The sequence below is a fragment of the Otolemur garnettii genome, unplaced genomic scaffold (genome assembly GCF_000181295.1).
Source record: "Otolemur garnettii isolate 467f Iridium unplaced genomic scaffold, OtoGar3 scaffold00044, whole genome shotgun sequence".
Lineage (NCBI taxonomy): Eukaryota > Metazoa > Chordata > Mammalia > Primates > Galagidae > Otolemur > Otolemur garnettii.
In genome coordinates, this window is record NW_003852439.1 from 9,095,045 (window position 1) to 9,109,480 (window position 14,436).

Genomic DNA, 14,436 nt, shown 5'->3' on the forward strand with positions numbered 1-14,436 from the left:
AAAAAAAAAAAAAAATAAGAATTCTGCCCTCATTGCTCTCCAATGATACGGTAGTATAGCAGTGGAGAGCTTCTTTTAGTCTAAGAGACGCTGGATGGTGTGGTTATAGAGGCAGACCCCAGGAGCATCATTCCAATTGGGGTCCTCCTCTCATGTAACAATGTGTGATGATGATCCACCCACACCTGAGGAAGACTCAGAAACACAGCCTGATGAGGAAGAAGAAGAAAAGGCTTCTCCACCAGAGGTGGGAGCTGCCATTAAGATCATCCAGCAGTTAATGGAAAAGTTTAACTTGAATCTATCAATAGTTCCACAGGCCTTCCTGAGAAATAGTGGTGAGCTAGAGGCTACTTCCTCCTTTTCAGCATCTGGTCAGAGAGCTGATGGATACCCCATTTGGTCCCGACAGCATGACATAGACTTGCAAAAAGATGATAAGGATACCAGGGATGCATTGACCAAAAAAATTGGTGCTAAGAATATAGCTCAGAGAATTGAATTTCGAAAGAAATAATTTGCCAAATAATGAAGAAAAATAACTGTGGCAGATAAACAGGTAAAAAAAAAATTGTGACCATTGAACTGTAGAGAGTACTTACATTGGACCTGAGACTTATCTTCTGATCAATGTTGTCATTGGTTTTAGAGTCCTAGATTAAATAAAGAGTCTCCTATCTTTAGGGAAAAAAAAAAAGAGAGAGAAGGAATGTTTCAGAGGAGGAGAAAGGCCTGGATGTAGGGAATCCCCGACCATTTGCTTAATTTCCAACAGTAGTTATTGAGAGGAGTGAGGATTGAGAGATCAAAAGTGCCATTTTCAGGCCATTAGCGAGCCATTGTCTGGTTTGTACATAGGCCAAGCAGTATTATAGAAAAAGATGAGGCATTGGGCGGTGCCTGTAGCTCAGTGAGTAGGGCGCCGGCCACATATCCCAAGGGTGGCAGGTTTGAACCAGGCCCCAGCCAAACTGCAACAACAACAAAAAAATAGCTGGGCATTGCAGTGGGCACCTGTAGTCCCAGCTACTCAAGAGGCTGAGGCAAGAGAATCGCCTAAGCCAAGAGCTGGAGGTTGCTGTGAGCTGTGATGCCACAGCACTCTACTGAGGGTGACAAAGTGAGACTCTGTCTCTAAAAAGAAAAGAAAAAGAAAAAGAAAAAAGATGAGGCATTTAGGTTTAAGGTCAGGATGGAGCTGTAGAGGCTTGATATGAGTTAAAAGGCAGATTAAAGGTGAAGAAGGGGGGAATCTGTGATGAGTGGTCCCCATAAGAGAACTTGGAAGGAGGAGGAGGAGGAAGGAGGTGGCCAAGGCTGGGGTCAGGGAGGTTACCAGGCCTCCACATGTGACCTTTAACCAGCCAGAAGAAGAGTGGTCCAGGCCCACAGGAGGGCGTCCGCCCCACACACATGAGGCACTGGACAGGCAAGTCTAACTTACTGGGGAATATTTCAGTGGGACAATGGGAATTTTTCAGCCCAGAGTGGGGAAAGGGAAGAAAAGTTTAAAAAGCTGACTGCTTAAGAGGCCCAGAAATGGAGGGAGAGGGAAAGAGGAGTTGTAGTTGAGAAAAGGAAAGAAAAGTTTAAAAAATTCAGAAAGGGATACTGGACAAATTCTCACCTCACCACTAAATGGATGAATGTTGGGTGGGGGTCGGAGAGGGTCTCCCATTTGCCTTCATCTTGTTGGAGCAAGAGTCCCTCTAGTTCGGTCTCCTGAAGAGGCTTCCCCCTGTCCTGAGAGTAGGGCATTGGCCCCATATGCTGGAGGTGGCGGGTTCAAACAAAGCCTCAGCAAAAAAAGAGTTCTGGATCCAAGGATGAAAGATTTGAAAGATTATTCCAGCTCGGCGCCTGTAGCTCAACAGCTGGGGCACCAGCCACATACACCAGGGCTGGTGGGTTCGAACCTAGCCCAGGCCTACCAACAATGATAACTATTAAAAAAAAAAAAGTAGCCAGGCATTGTGGTGGGCGCCTGTAGTCCCAGGTACTTGGGAGGCTGAGGCAAGAGAATCACTTAAGCCCAAGAGTTTGAAGTTGCTGTGAGCTGTGATGCCACAGCATTCTACTGAGGATGACATAGAAGACTGTTTCAAAAAAAAAAAAAGAAAGAAAGAAAGAAAGAAAGAAAGATTATTCCAAAGTGTGAAATGAGAGGAAAATGGAATCCCCATTCTGTAGGAGTAATGTGGTCTTTATTTCCACCTGGATGTAGGTGGGGTGAAATCAGGAAAGCAATTCCACATGTGGGTTATGGAGGATGGGGGTTTAAAGGGTCATGGAGGGCAGCAATTGGCAGCATTCCTATTTCCTGGGAGGGACATGAGTCTGACCCTTCCTGGGCTGGTCAGTCCCACCTGGGCAAGTCTATTTGGGTGGATACACCAAATTCTATCAGGGGGTCCAAGAGGTGAATGGCCATGGGGGTACTGTAGAGAATGGTGTGAGGGCCTGTCCAGTGAGGGGATAGTGTCCCATGGGGAAAGGGAGATTTGAGAAAAACTTGTCCTGCCAATTGGTCTCTGACTTTTTCTGCTGAAGGTCGGGGTAAGAGCTGGTTTATTGTTCTTCTAAGATCATCCCTGGTTTTCTGGAGGATGGGAAAATAGTTTCTTATCATGGAATCTAGAGGGGGTCCTGGGCCTAGAATAATAGTTCTGCCGAACATTATTTTGAAAGAAAATTATTAGATCTGCTGTAAAAGAGGGGTTTGCGAGGGTAGAGTGAATGCAGAGTAAAGCAATGGCGAGGAGTTTAATCCAATCTTGGTTGTGTTGGAGCACTAATTTGATGGGATGTTATTTAAGGATGTTCATTTGTCCTATTTTCCCTGATGATTAGGGCCTGTAAGGCACATGTAAGTGCCACTGGACTCCTAGGGCTTGTGAGGTTTGGAGGTGATCTGCCTAATGAAAAATTAGCCACTCTAAATGGAGTTTGGGGGGCCGTATCTAGAAATAATGTGGTGGAGGAGGGTGGAGATAACTTCACAGGTTGTCTTACCTGTTGTGCAGAAGGCTTCAACTCACCCTCAGGAAGTAGTGACTCAAATCAGAAGAAGTTTATATTTTTGTACAGGAGGCATGTGGGTGAAGTCAATCTGCCAGTCTTGTCTGGGGGTTTGGCCCTGGGCCTGATGTGTGGGAAAAGAGGGTGTTTTATGGCCTCCTGGGGTAAGATCCTGGTGCAGATTGTGTAAGACTGGGTTATCTGGGTTTTTTTTTTTTGGTTTGTTTGTTTGTTTTGCAGTTTTTGGCCGGGGCTGGGTTTGAACCTACCACCTCCAGCATATGGGACCAGTGCCCTACCCTTTTGAGCCACAATCACTGCCCTGGGTTATCTGTTTTAAAAGGGAAGATAGTCATGAGAGAGAAAGGAGCAGAGAAAGAAGAGTGTAGAGAGGCCTGAAACCAACATGAAGTCTATTGTGGAGGGAAGAGAAGATATTTTGCATTTGGAAGGAAGGAAGAATAAATTTTCCCTGTTGAAGGAACCATCACTTCATGTGGGAAGATGCTAGTAATTGTCCTGTTCCTTGGATGTATAAACCAGAGAGAATTTATTGAAGGAAAAGTACTGGCCTTGGCTTGGCGCCTGTAGCACAGTGGTTACAGTGCCAGCCACATATACTGAGTTGGCAGGTTCAAACCCGGCCTGGGCCAGCTAAAACAACAATGACAACTGTAATAAAAAATAGCCGGGCATTGTGGCAGGCACCTGTAGTCCCAGCTACTTGGGAGGCTGAAGCAAGAGAATCCACTTAAGCCCAAGAGTTTGAGGTTGTTGTAAGCTGTGACACCACAGCACTCTACCCAGGGCAACAGCTTGAGACTGTCTCAAAAAAGAAAGAAAGAAAAGTACTGGCCTTCTGGGGTATGGGGGGTGTAAGGGCATTGAGCTACCTGTTTGGCTTCTACATTGGCTTTTTGGTTGCCTTTGGAAATTGGCTGTGTTTTATTCTGATGGCCTTTACAGTGGATAATGGCCACTTCTTTCAGTGGCTGAAATTTAGGAGGTTTTTAATGAATGTGGCATTGACAATAGAGGATCCTTGGGTGGTAATGAATCCTCTTTCTTGCCATATGGCTGTATGGTGATGGATTGTGGGGAAAGTATAATGAATCTGTGTATGTGTTAATGGAGTGGCCTTGCGCATGTTGTAAGGCTTCAGTGAGGGCTAAGAGTTCTGCCTGTTGTGAGGAAGTGTGTGTGTGGGAGGGGGGGCAGAGTAGTAGAGGTGACAATGCAGGAAGAAGACACATGGCAAAGCCTGCCTTGCCAATAGAGTGCGCAGTGGGCTTAGAAAAACTGCCATCAATAAACCAGGTGTCTTTGGGGTTAGGTAAGGGAAAGAAGGAGATGTTGGGAAGAGAGTGTAATGTTACTGTGAGAAAGGCCAGCAATCACGGGATGAGTTCTGAAAAGTATAAGGTTCACGTGAGTGGAGGGCAGCTAATGTAGATGAGGGGTTATATGCAGGGCCAGGGAGAAAGTGGAGGTTTGGGGTTTCTGTACAGAAGATTAGGAGCTGGAGTAAACGAGATGCAGAAAGTAAAGATGATAAGTGTTGGTGTTTTAAAAGGGATGGAATGTTATGAGGCTAAGTAGATATGTGGGGGCATGGTGGGCAAGTTTCTGGGTTTTCCTCAAGGAAAAGGAGAGATGTGGCTGCCACTGCTTGGAGTCAAGGGGGCCAGCCTCGGGCTGTAAACTCTATCTGTTTTGAGAGGAATGCTATTGGGAGGTGATTATTGTGAAGTTTCTGTGTTAGGACCCCTACTGCATATCCTTGGTGTTCTGACACTGAGAGGTAAAATGGATAACGGGGATCAGGGAGATGGAGGGAGAGTGTTTGGGACAGAGAGGATTATAGGGAGAGGAATAAACTGGTTTGGGTCTAGAAGGTCAGTTGGGGACCTTTAGTGGCAATGTAAAGAGTTTTAGCTGAGACCCCAAAATTGGGAATACAGGCTCTAAAATATCTTAGAACCCCCAGGAAGAAGGAGAGGAGGTCATTTTTTGTTTGGGGAAGGGGTAAGGAGGAGATGTCCTGAATGTGGTCGGGGGGATGAGTTTTTCATTCCTGCAAGAGGATGCTGAGGTATCAGATGGAGGGGGAGGTTAACTGAGCTTTGGAAGGGGACACTCTATACCGCTTGGTGATGAGGAAAGAGAGTAAGTGGATGGTGTCTTGTCAGGAGGCAGTGGGGGAGGGGCTGCATAAGAGAAGGCCATCTATATACTGAAGAACTGTGGAATTTTGGTAAAGTTAACTGCTAGAGGTCGGCATGAAGTGCCTGATCTAAGTAAAATGTCTCTAAATCCCTGTGTGAAAACTGTCCAGGTGAATTGTTGACTGGTAGAGGAATCAGGGTCAGTCCAGGTAAAGGCAAAGAGGGGTTGGGGGAGCTCATGGATGGGGATGGTAAAAAAGGCATCTTTGGGATCTAGAACTGGGTAATTGGAGGTACTGGAAGGAATGGTAGGCAGGAAGGTATAGGGTTTAGGGACTCCTGGGTGAATAGATTGAACAATTTCATTGATGGCCTATAAGTCTTGCACTAACTGATATGAACCATTAGGTTTTTTTACAGAAAGGATGGGAGTATTGTAGGGGGAATTAGTAGGTTTGAGAATGCCGGCTGACAAGAGTTTGAGGATGAGTGGTTTAATGTCCCTGAGGGCCGCTGTGGGGATCGGGGATCATTTAAGAGAAGGATATGAATGTTGGGGTTGGAGGGCAATGAGAATGGGTGAAGAATGATGGAGCCTATAAAAGGAAGAGAGGTGCCCCACACTATGGGGTCTATGGTTGGATTGAGAGAATGGAGGGATCGTAGGGGAGGGGTTAGAGAGGAGTAGGATGGGTAGTGAGAGGTGAGAGCCAGTGGGAATAATCAGGGTGGCTTGTCATTTTGAGAAACTATCTCTGCCTAGTAGGGGAATGCTGCATGAAGGCATGACAAGGAATGAATGTGAAAAAGAGTGTCTGGAAAGTGAGCACAAGGATGGGGTAGTGTGAGGGCATAGCAAATTGCTATTAGTACCCACCACTGAGATCTCTGTTTGTTGTAAAGGACCTTTGTAGGAGGGTAGGGTGGAGTAACTGCCCCAATATCAATGAGAAAAGAGATTGGCTTACCTTCCACTATTAGAGTTATCCAGAGTTCAGTCTTAGTGATCATCCAAGGGGCCTCTGCACCTCCAGGACCTGTCAATCTTTGGCAGTCAAGCTCAAGAGGTTGGGGAATTCAGCCAGGTCCTGGGAGTGACTGTGGACCAGATTCTTAGAAGGACCTGGGCTGTCAGACTTCCAGTGAGGACCTCTGCAGGCTGGACATGGCTTGTGTGTGTGTTGGGGGGGGGAGTGGATTTGGCCACTCTCTGGCCCAGTGGACAGTTTTTCACACTTAAAGCACAGTATTGGGGGTGGTTTTCTTTTCCTGGACTGTCCAGAGGAGTTTTGGAAAAGTAGCTGGGGCTCATCTAATGGAGGAAGCCAGTAACTGGAGCTCTGAGAGGTGCTACCGCTTTGAGGCCTCTTCTCAGTTATTGAAGGCCAGGTCGACAAGATCTCACTGGGGGCTCTGAGAACCCAGGGGGGGATTTTTGGAGTTTTTCCCAGATATAGGGTACAGATTGGGAGATAAAATGCATGTTAATAATGAGCCTGCCCTCGTTGCTCTCTGGCAATAGAGCGGTATAGTGGTGGAGCGCTTCGTTAGGATGGGCTAAAAACTGGGCAGGATTTTCATCCTGTTTCTGGGTTATTTCTTTTAGTTTGTCATAATTGATGGCCTTATGGACTGCTTTTTTAAGTCCCTCTAAGAGACACTAGACCATGTGGTTACAGAGGTGGACTCCAGGAGCATCAGTTTGGTAATCCAACTGGGGTCTTCCCAGGGGACTGCCCTAGCACCTTCTGGCAGGGTTTGGTCTGTTCTTCATAGATCTTCGGCATGGACCTGGGCCTCGGTCCAGACCTGTTCCCTCTCCTCCAAAGTTAGGGTAGAGGTGAGGATGACCTAAATCATGCCAGCTCTTATCGTATGATTGGGTTAGATATCTGAATTCTTAGGTGTGTTTTGTGAGATCTGTGGAGAATGAACCTAGTTTCTGACTTATGTGGGACAGGTCTGAGAGAGAAAGGGAGACATGAACCCATCTTCCCTTCCTGCACCTTCTTGGGGGGTACAGAGGTTGTGGTGGTCCTGAAGTGGAAGGTCCAAAGGCATGGTCGGATCTAGTATGAGGTAGAGAAGTTGAATCTACCATCTTTCCTTGCCAGCCCTCAGGCAGTGGAAGGAAAGGGGTGGGGGGTGATGGGGAGGGGAGAGATGGGGTGGAATTCTGTGGGTAGGGAGGAGGATGGGGGGTTGTCTTCTGGGTTGAAGGAAGATAGAGAAGAGTCGGGGGCTCAGGGGGTTTGAGGAGGGCTGGTTTGGCCAGGGCAAGGAAAATTTGAGAAGGTTCACAAGATGAACACAAAGAAGGAATGTTTTGATGGAGGAAGAAGGCCTGGATGTAAGGGACTTCTGACCATTTGCCCAACTCCAACAGTAATTGTCAAGGTCAATGAGGATTGAAAGGTCAAAGGTGCCATTTTCAGGCCATTGTGAACCATTGTCTAGTTTGTACATAGGCCAAGCGGTATTACCAAAAGACGAGGCTTTTAGGTTTGAGGTCAGGATAAAGGTATAGAGGCTTGAGGTGAGTTAAGAGGCAGCTTAAAGGTGAAGAAGGGGAAATCCATAACTAAGTGGTCCCCATATCAGAAACTGAAGGTAGAAAATAGATGAAGTTAAAGTGAGGATGAAAAGAGAACTCCAGCGACGCATGTGGCTCAGTGGGTAGGGCACCAGCCCCATATACTGAAGGTGGAGGGTTCGAACCCGGCCCTGGCCAAACTGTGACAAAAAATATTCAGGTGTTGTGGTGGGCGCCTGTAGTCCCAGCTACTTGGGAGGCTGAAGCAAGAGAATCGCTAAGCCCAGGAGTTGGAGGTTGCTGTGAGCTGTGATGCCACAGCACTGCACTGAGGGTGATAAAGTGAGACTTTGCGTCAAAAAAAAAAAAGAAAAGAAAAGAAAAGAAAAGAGAACTTAGGAGGAGGAGGTGACTGAGGATGAGCTGGGGAAGTTACCAGGCATCCTTCACACACCTTTAACCAGCCCGTGGTCCAGGCCCAGGGTGGGGCATCCTCACTCACTAGGCACTGGGCAGGTGACGTCTGACTGCTGGGGTTAGTTTGTGACTGGCACCGGATTTAGGAAGCACAGACTATCAGAATTTTTGGCCCAGAAATGAAGGAAGAGAGAAAGAGGAGTTGTAGAGGAGAAAGGAAAGAGAAGTTGAAAGGTTCAGAGAGGCGCTAAAAGAATTGGTGAAAAAAATAAAAGAGGAGATTTTAAGACTTAGAGAGGGGCCATAGAGGAATGCTCACCTCACTAATAAATGGATGGATTCCGGGCAGGGGTTGGAGTCCTCCTGTTTCACTTTATCTGGTTGGAACAAGAGTCCATCTAGTTGGGAATGGATCTGACTATATCTCAACCTCCATGGGGGCTTCTCCCCATCTCAGGTTTTCAGCACCAAAAATGAGAGGTTTGGCAGCACCTGTAGCTCAGTGGGTAAGGTGCCGGCCATACACACACAGGCTGGCGGGTTTGAACCTGACTGGGCCAGCTAAAAAACAATGACAACTGCAACAAAAAAATAGCTGGGCATTGTGGCAGGCGCTTGTAGTCTCCGCTACTTGGGAAGCTGAGGCAAGAGAATCGCTTGAGCTCAGCAGTTTGAGGTTGCTGTGATGCCATAGCACGTTACCCAGGCCGACAGCTTGAGACTCTGTCTCAAAAAAAAAAAAAGTTATTCCCAGACGTAAACAGAAGGAAACAGAGTCCGGGTTCTGTGTGGGGGACGTGGCCTTTATTCACTCGTGGGCTGAGTTCGGCAAGGAAGTCAGCATGTGGGTGAAGGTAGAGCGGGAATATTGAGGAGATTGGGGGTTTGTGAACTCATTCCTTTCTGGGCAGTACTTACGCAGTACTTTCTGTGTTCCTACAATCAGTTCTATTTGGGGTGGGTCCCTGTGCTCAACTCTATCAAGGACCATCATTGTCTCCAAGAAAGTCCTGTGAAGGGACATTTTCCTGCCCCAGCCCAACAGCAGTAGGTCCCTAACCAGCCAGGGAGGACTTGACTACTGTGCCTTAATGAGGTATCAGGCTGTGGGCCAGGCCCTGGGTCCCGGAGGAAGTAGCGGATGAAAAAAAGGGAACACAGGGGGACTCAGGACCCAGGTTGCAGAGCAGAAGGGGATTGTTTGGGTCCGCTGATCTCTGGTACACACCAAAGAGCGCTGTTGGGGGACCTGCCCATAGGAGCAGAAAGCCAGGAGACTATGAAGCCTAAGAGTCTCCCGACCGCCTGTTGGCCCAGAGCTCTCCAGGCTTCCGCTCCCCAGGGGGCGCCCAGTCCCTGGAGCAGGAGGAAGCAGAGGGGACGCCAAGCTTCTGGAAAGGAGGCCATGGGCACGTGGGCAGGGACGCTACTGCTGGTGCTTTTGCTGGTGCAGGGGGCCCTCGGGAAGCCGGGTGAGCTCAGGGGTGCTACTGCGGACTGGGTGAATGCGGGAGGTGAGCGGGAGTAGCAAGGGGAGCTCACTTTCTTGCCTCCACCCAGAGTCACAGGAGGCATCCCTACCGTGAGGTAAGGAAGCAGGAGCACGTCTCCCTGCGCAGGGCACCTGGGTCAGGGCGCAGCAGGCACCTTACCTATTCCACTCCGTGCCACAGATCCAAGAACTCTTTAGTGTTTGAAGTAACTGATGGGGGCGGCGCCCGTAGCTCAGTGGGTAGGACGCCGGCCACATACACGGCAACTGCAACAACAACAATAAAATATCCGGGCACTGTGGCGGGCGCAGTGCCTATAGTCCCAGCTACTTGGGAGGCGGGGGCAAAAGAATCGCTTAAGCCCAAGAGTTTGAGGTTGCTGTGAGCTGTGACGCTACAGCACTCTACCCAGAGCGACATAGTGAGACTCTGTCTCAAAAAAAAAAAAAAAAAAAAAAAAAAGTAACTGATGGGCCCTGGGTGGAGGGGCGGGCCCTGTGGACCATGTGGGTAAATCCCCAGTGACTTTCCTGCACATAACAAGATCCCAGGAGGCATCTGGAGGCCTCAGGTGGGCTCACAGATCCCGGGGAGCCCCTGCATGCACCCTGAGGGGAGGGGGGCCTGCGTCATGGCTGAGCCCCAGGTCGGTCTGACCATCCCAGGGTCCTGTGGCCGACGGACCATCCTGTCACGTGTGGTGGGTGGACATGACTCCGAGCTTGGGCGCTGGCCATGGCAAGGGAGCCTGCGTTACTGGGGCTTCCACGTTTGTGGAGTGAGCCTGCTCAACCACCGGTGGGTGCTCACAGCTGCGCACTGCTTTGCTAGGTGAGTCTGGGGTCAGGTTGGGATAGTTAGGGGGTTCTGGGGACCTTGGTCCCAAGTTTGCCCAAGCACCACGGTGCACAAGGTGCAGGTCACTATCTCCTGAGGCCCAGGCTGGGCTGCTACCAGTGATATGCACATGGGTTTCCTTTGGTGACCATGTAGGAAATCCTGTTCAGGTTCTTCCAGGAAGTTCTTTGAGAATATTTCTACACTAGTTCTATGATCATTTGGAGGGGGGGAGGGCTATTCTTTTTTTTTTTTCTTACTTAGCCTAAAGGATATCACCATCTTTGCTGCCCACTCTCATTCCTCCTCTGGGGTGTGCAGATGAGGGCCACTTGCTAGGCACTGTGCCTTCTGTGGCCCAGTCTCCCAGGGAAGGTGTATTGGCTCCACCCTGCTGGGCACCCACATTACCCCAGTGCATCTGCTCCTTTTTCCTTGGGGCTGCATCAGGGTCCTGCTGGAGGACTTGGCTCAGTTCAAGTATCCGTAGAAGGCTCTATGAGTTGGCAAGACCCCATCTTCCTGTTCCACCCTCCCTCTCCCACAGTCTCAGATTCTGGGACTTTGGTTGTGGCCTCTTGGGCTGTCCCGTGTCTATAGGTGCTATTGTGCCCAGAAGGACTTGCTAATGGCATCCAGGATGAGCAAGTAGCAACCCCACAGTCTCACCTCCTGTGTTGGGTCCCCCAGGTGGCCAACCCTCCATTCAGGGGCCCCTGACTGTTCTCTCCTCCCTGCCAGGTCTGATAACCCCATTTCATGGTCGGTCCAGTTTGGCGAGCTGACTTCCAGGCCATCTATGTGGAATCTGGAGGCATACTACAATCGTTACCAGGTGCAAAATATTTATCTGAGCCCCAAGTACCTGGGGTCACCACCCAATGACATCGCCATGGTGAGGTTATTCTCAGACATCAGCTACAGTACTCATGTCAGGCCCATCTGTCTCCCGGCCTCCACATCCGAATTCCAGAACCGAACGAACTGCTGGGTGACTGGCTGGGGGAATATTGAAGAGAAGCAAGGTGAGGCTGAGGTTAGGCGGGTCTGGATGGGCCTACCCCTACCCTCATGCACCTCTCCCCATGACTCAGGCACAGCAGCCCCTCATTGTCCTGGGGCACAATGGGAGCACCTCGTGCTGGTCTGCTCAGCCTCCTCTCCTCATCTGCTTTTCTGCTCTCACTCCCACTCCTGCAAGGACAGGAACCAAACACTCAATTCTCTCTCCCTCCAAGGCTAGGGGGGCCAGAAGGAGAGTTTGGGAGGGAGGCCTGCTTGGTTCAGGCTGCAAGGGTGCTGGGAGCCTGGTGATGGAAGCTTCAGATACTTCCACATGGTGGTCATACACTCCCCAGGTGTTAGCTTCCCACTCTGGCCCCTTCCTGCCTGGGGCACCTCCCTGAGATCTGGCTCTCTCTCTGGAGTCTGAACCCATTTCTCTGTCCTTAAAATTTCCACCCCATGCTCCTGCTCCCTTAACTCAACACTAGAACCCCCCTCCCAGGCCTCACCTACTCATCCCTCAACACAGATCCCCTGAATGTGCTGAGCGCAGCACCCAGAGAGGTACCCTGGGGCCTCCAGCCCTCCAGCATGGGCATGTTCCTTTGCCAGAATGTCCCTTCCCATGGCTCACTGGCCTGGCCCATGGCTGCATCAACCTGTGACAGTAGTACACATGTGGGCTTGACACAGTTCTAGACTTGGGCAGCCAGGAGTGAGCAAGACAAGAGTTGTGTTCCTCCTAGAGCTTACCTAGGGATGAAGCTGGGAACGTTTTCAGACCCATTTTATAGATGAGAAAACTGAGGGAGTCATGGGAATTTCCCCAAACCCCAAAAGTAGTAAATAGAAGAAAAGGCAGGGCCCATTGGCTCAGACAGGGTAAGGGATGTCTCCAAGGTCACACACCTGGATTTGGCAGGGAGAACAGAGAACTCAACACCAGATCTGCCTCCCTCTAAAGGACGGGCTCTTTCCCTCTCTCAGAAGGAACCTCTGCTGCACAGGATGAGCAGGTGTGGGTGAAGGGGCCCAGAGATTTCCCCTGAAGTCCCAGGCCTGGCCTCATTCTCCCTGGAGCCCCCTGCCTGGTGTGAACTTCTGCTCTGCCCTGTGCTAGCTGGGAGACCCTGGGCAAGGCACTTCATGTAACTGGGCCAGGGTCCTCATTTGGAAAATAAGGTCATACTAGTTCTGTTGTCATAGGGTAGCTCTGGGGTTGTTAAATCCTAAGGGCTTGGAAGAGTCCTGAGCACACAGGTAGTGCAGCCTGCGCGTCAGCTCCTCACTATTATTGTTGCCCTCTGCAGGAGAAGGTGCTGATGGGGACCCAGGCTTAGAAATTGTGTAGACCAGGGTTCTCAACCTGTGGGTCATGACCACAGGAAGTGTATTAAAGGGCTGTGGCATTAGGAAGGTTGAGAACCACTGGTGTAGACAAGTGGGTTCCCATCAGGCTGTGACACTTCCCTGGTGCTTAGCTGGGAGGTTAGAGGGAATCTTCCCCTGACTCTGTCCTTATCTGGCAGTGAATCTTGATGGCTGCTACATGCAGGGGTGCTGAAGGGGTCCTAAGAGTAGATGGCTCAGGCCCTGAAAGTGGCCCAATGCTACTGAGGTGAGAGAGCCCAATGGACGGCTCCACCTGGCCTGGCACCAGCTGCTGCAGCCAAGCTGAGTTCACACAAACCATCTCAGTCTCAGCCCCTCCCTCTTCCTGTTTTAGCTGAGAAAAACGTCTCCCCTGGCTCAGGCAGGACTATCACCCCATCCTCCAGACAGGGAAACTGAGGCCCAGGGAGCAGCTCTAACAGCCTGTCCATCCACTGGATCTTTCTGTGATACTGTTGAGCACCTGTGATGTGCTGGGCTAGAACTGGGAGTCTAAGAGTAACATGCCAGGCATAGTGGGTACCCCAAGGACAGCCCCCCCCCCGCCAGCCCAGGCCAATCTTCCCTACAGGGGTGGCTCATGGTGTTGTCTTTCTCTGTCCTCCCATCCCCGATAGCTCTGCCCTCTCCCTACACCCTTCAGGAAGTGGAGGTTGCCGTCATAAATTCCACCATGTGTCACCACCTGTTCCGAAAACGTGCTTTCCGTCTGAACATCTTTGGAGACATGGTTTGCGCTGGTGATCCCCAAGGCGGCAAGGATTCCTGCTTTGTAAGTATCCCTCCCACCTTTCTCAGTCCCAGGCCTGAGAGCAACCAGTGTCCCTTACCTTTTTTGATCTGTACACCAACCCTGGGAGGTAGAAGCTATCTGTCTACTTTGCAGATGTAGATACTGAGGCTCAGTCACTGCCAGGGGAGGAATAGGATTTGCGCCCAGGCCCCTAGCCCCTCCTGCTCTCCTGGCCTCTCTGCTGCTTGCTGCCCCTGCCCCAGGCTGGGCTCACTCAAGTTGTTTTCCAGGGTGACTCAGGTGGGCCCTTGGTATGCAAAAAGAATGGACTGTGGTATCAGATTGGAATCGTGAGCTGGGGAGAGGGCTGTGGCCGGCCCAACCGACCTGGTGTCTACACTAATATCACCCACCACTTCAGATGGATCCAGAAGCTGATGAGTGGCATGCCCAGGCCAGACCCCTCCTGGCCACTACTTCTCACTCTGCTCTGGGCAGGTGTGACCATCCCAAGCCCATGAGTTACTGAGTCAGCTGCTGAGCTGTGCTCTAGTCCTCTTTGTCCTGTGTGCTAATAAACTCATTTGAACTGATGCCTGGTAGAGCATTCTTCCAGCCTTGGGTCTCCTTGACAACCTCCTTCCAGTCACTCATGTTCAACCCTTGAGCTGCTCGAACTCTCAGATCTTTGCCCACCCATCTGTGTTACCCAACATTTCATTTCAGACAACAGAGCTCTCTTCAGGAAGATGATTGATGGAAACACAGTGTTTGCTTCGGGGTATCAAGGGCTAGGAAGGCTGGGGTGGGGGTGCCAAAGAGGAAACATTCCAAATGCCCCTA

At 50.2% G+C, this 14,436-nt stretch overlaps 1 protein-coding gene across 1 annotated transcript; it reads left to right on the forward strand.

Annotated features, from left to right (window-relative positions):
- The first annotated feature begins 10,257 nt into the window (after positions 1-10,257).
- LOC100952731 (testisin-like) lies at positions 10,258-14,114 on the forward strand. Its single transcript, XM_012805696.1, has 4 exons — positions 10,258-10,457; positions 11,205-11,488; positions 13,478-13,632; positions 13,884-14,114. Exons 1-4 carry the CDS (start codon positions 10,258-10,260, stop codon positions 14,112-14,114), a joined length of 870 nt encoding a protein of 289 aa, XP_012661150.1.
- Positions 14,115-14,436: the final 322 nt, after the last annotated feature.

Coding starts and splice junctions, on each gene's coding strand:
- LOC100952731 (XM_012805696.1), top strand. CDS start 10,258: ATGGCTGAGCCCCAGGTCGGTCTGACCATCCCAGGGTCCTGTGGCCGA. Junction 10,458..11,204: donor GCTGCGCACTGCTTTGCTAG/GTGAGTCTGGGG, acceptor CCTCCCTGCCAG/GTCTGATAACCCCATTTCAT. Junction 13,633..13,883: donor GCGGCAAGGATTCCTGCTTT/GTAAGTATCCCT, acceptor GTTGTTTTCCAG/GGTGACTCAGGTGGGCCCTT.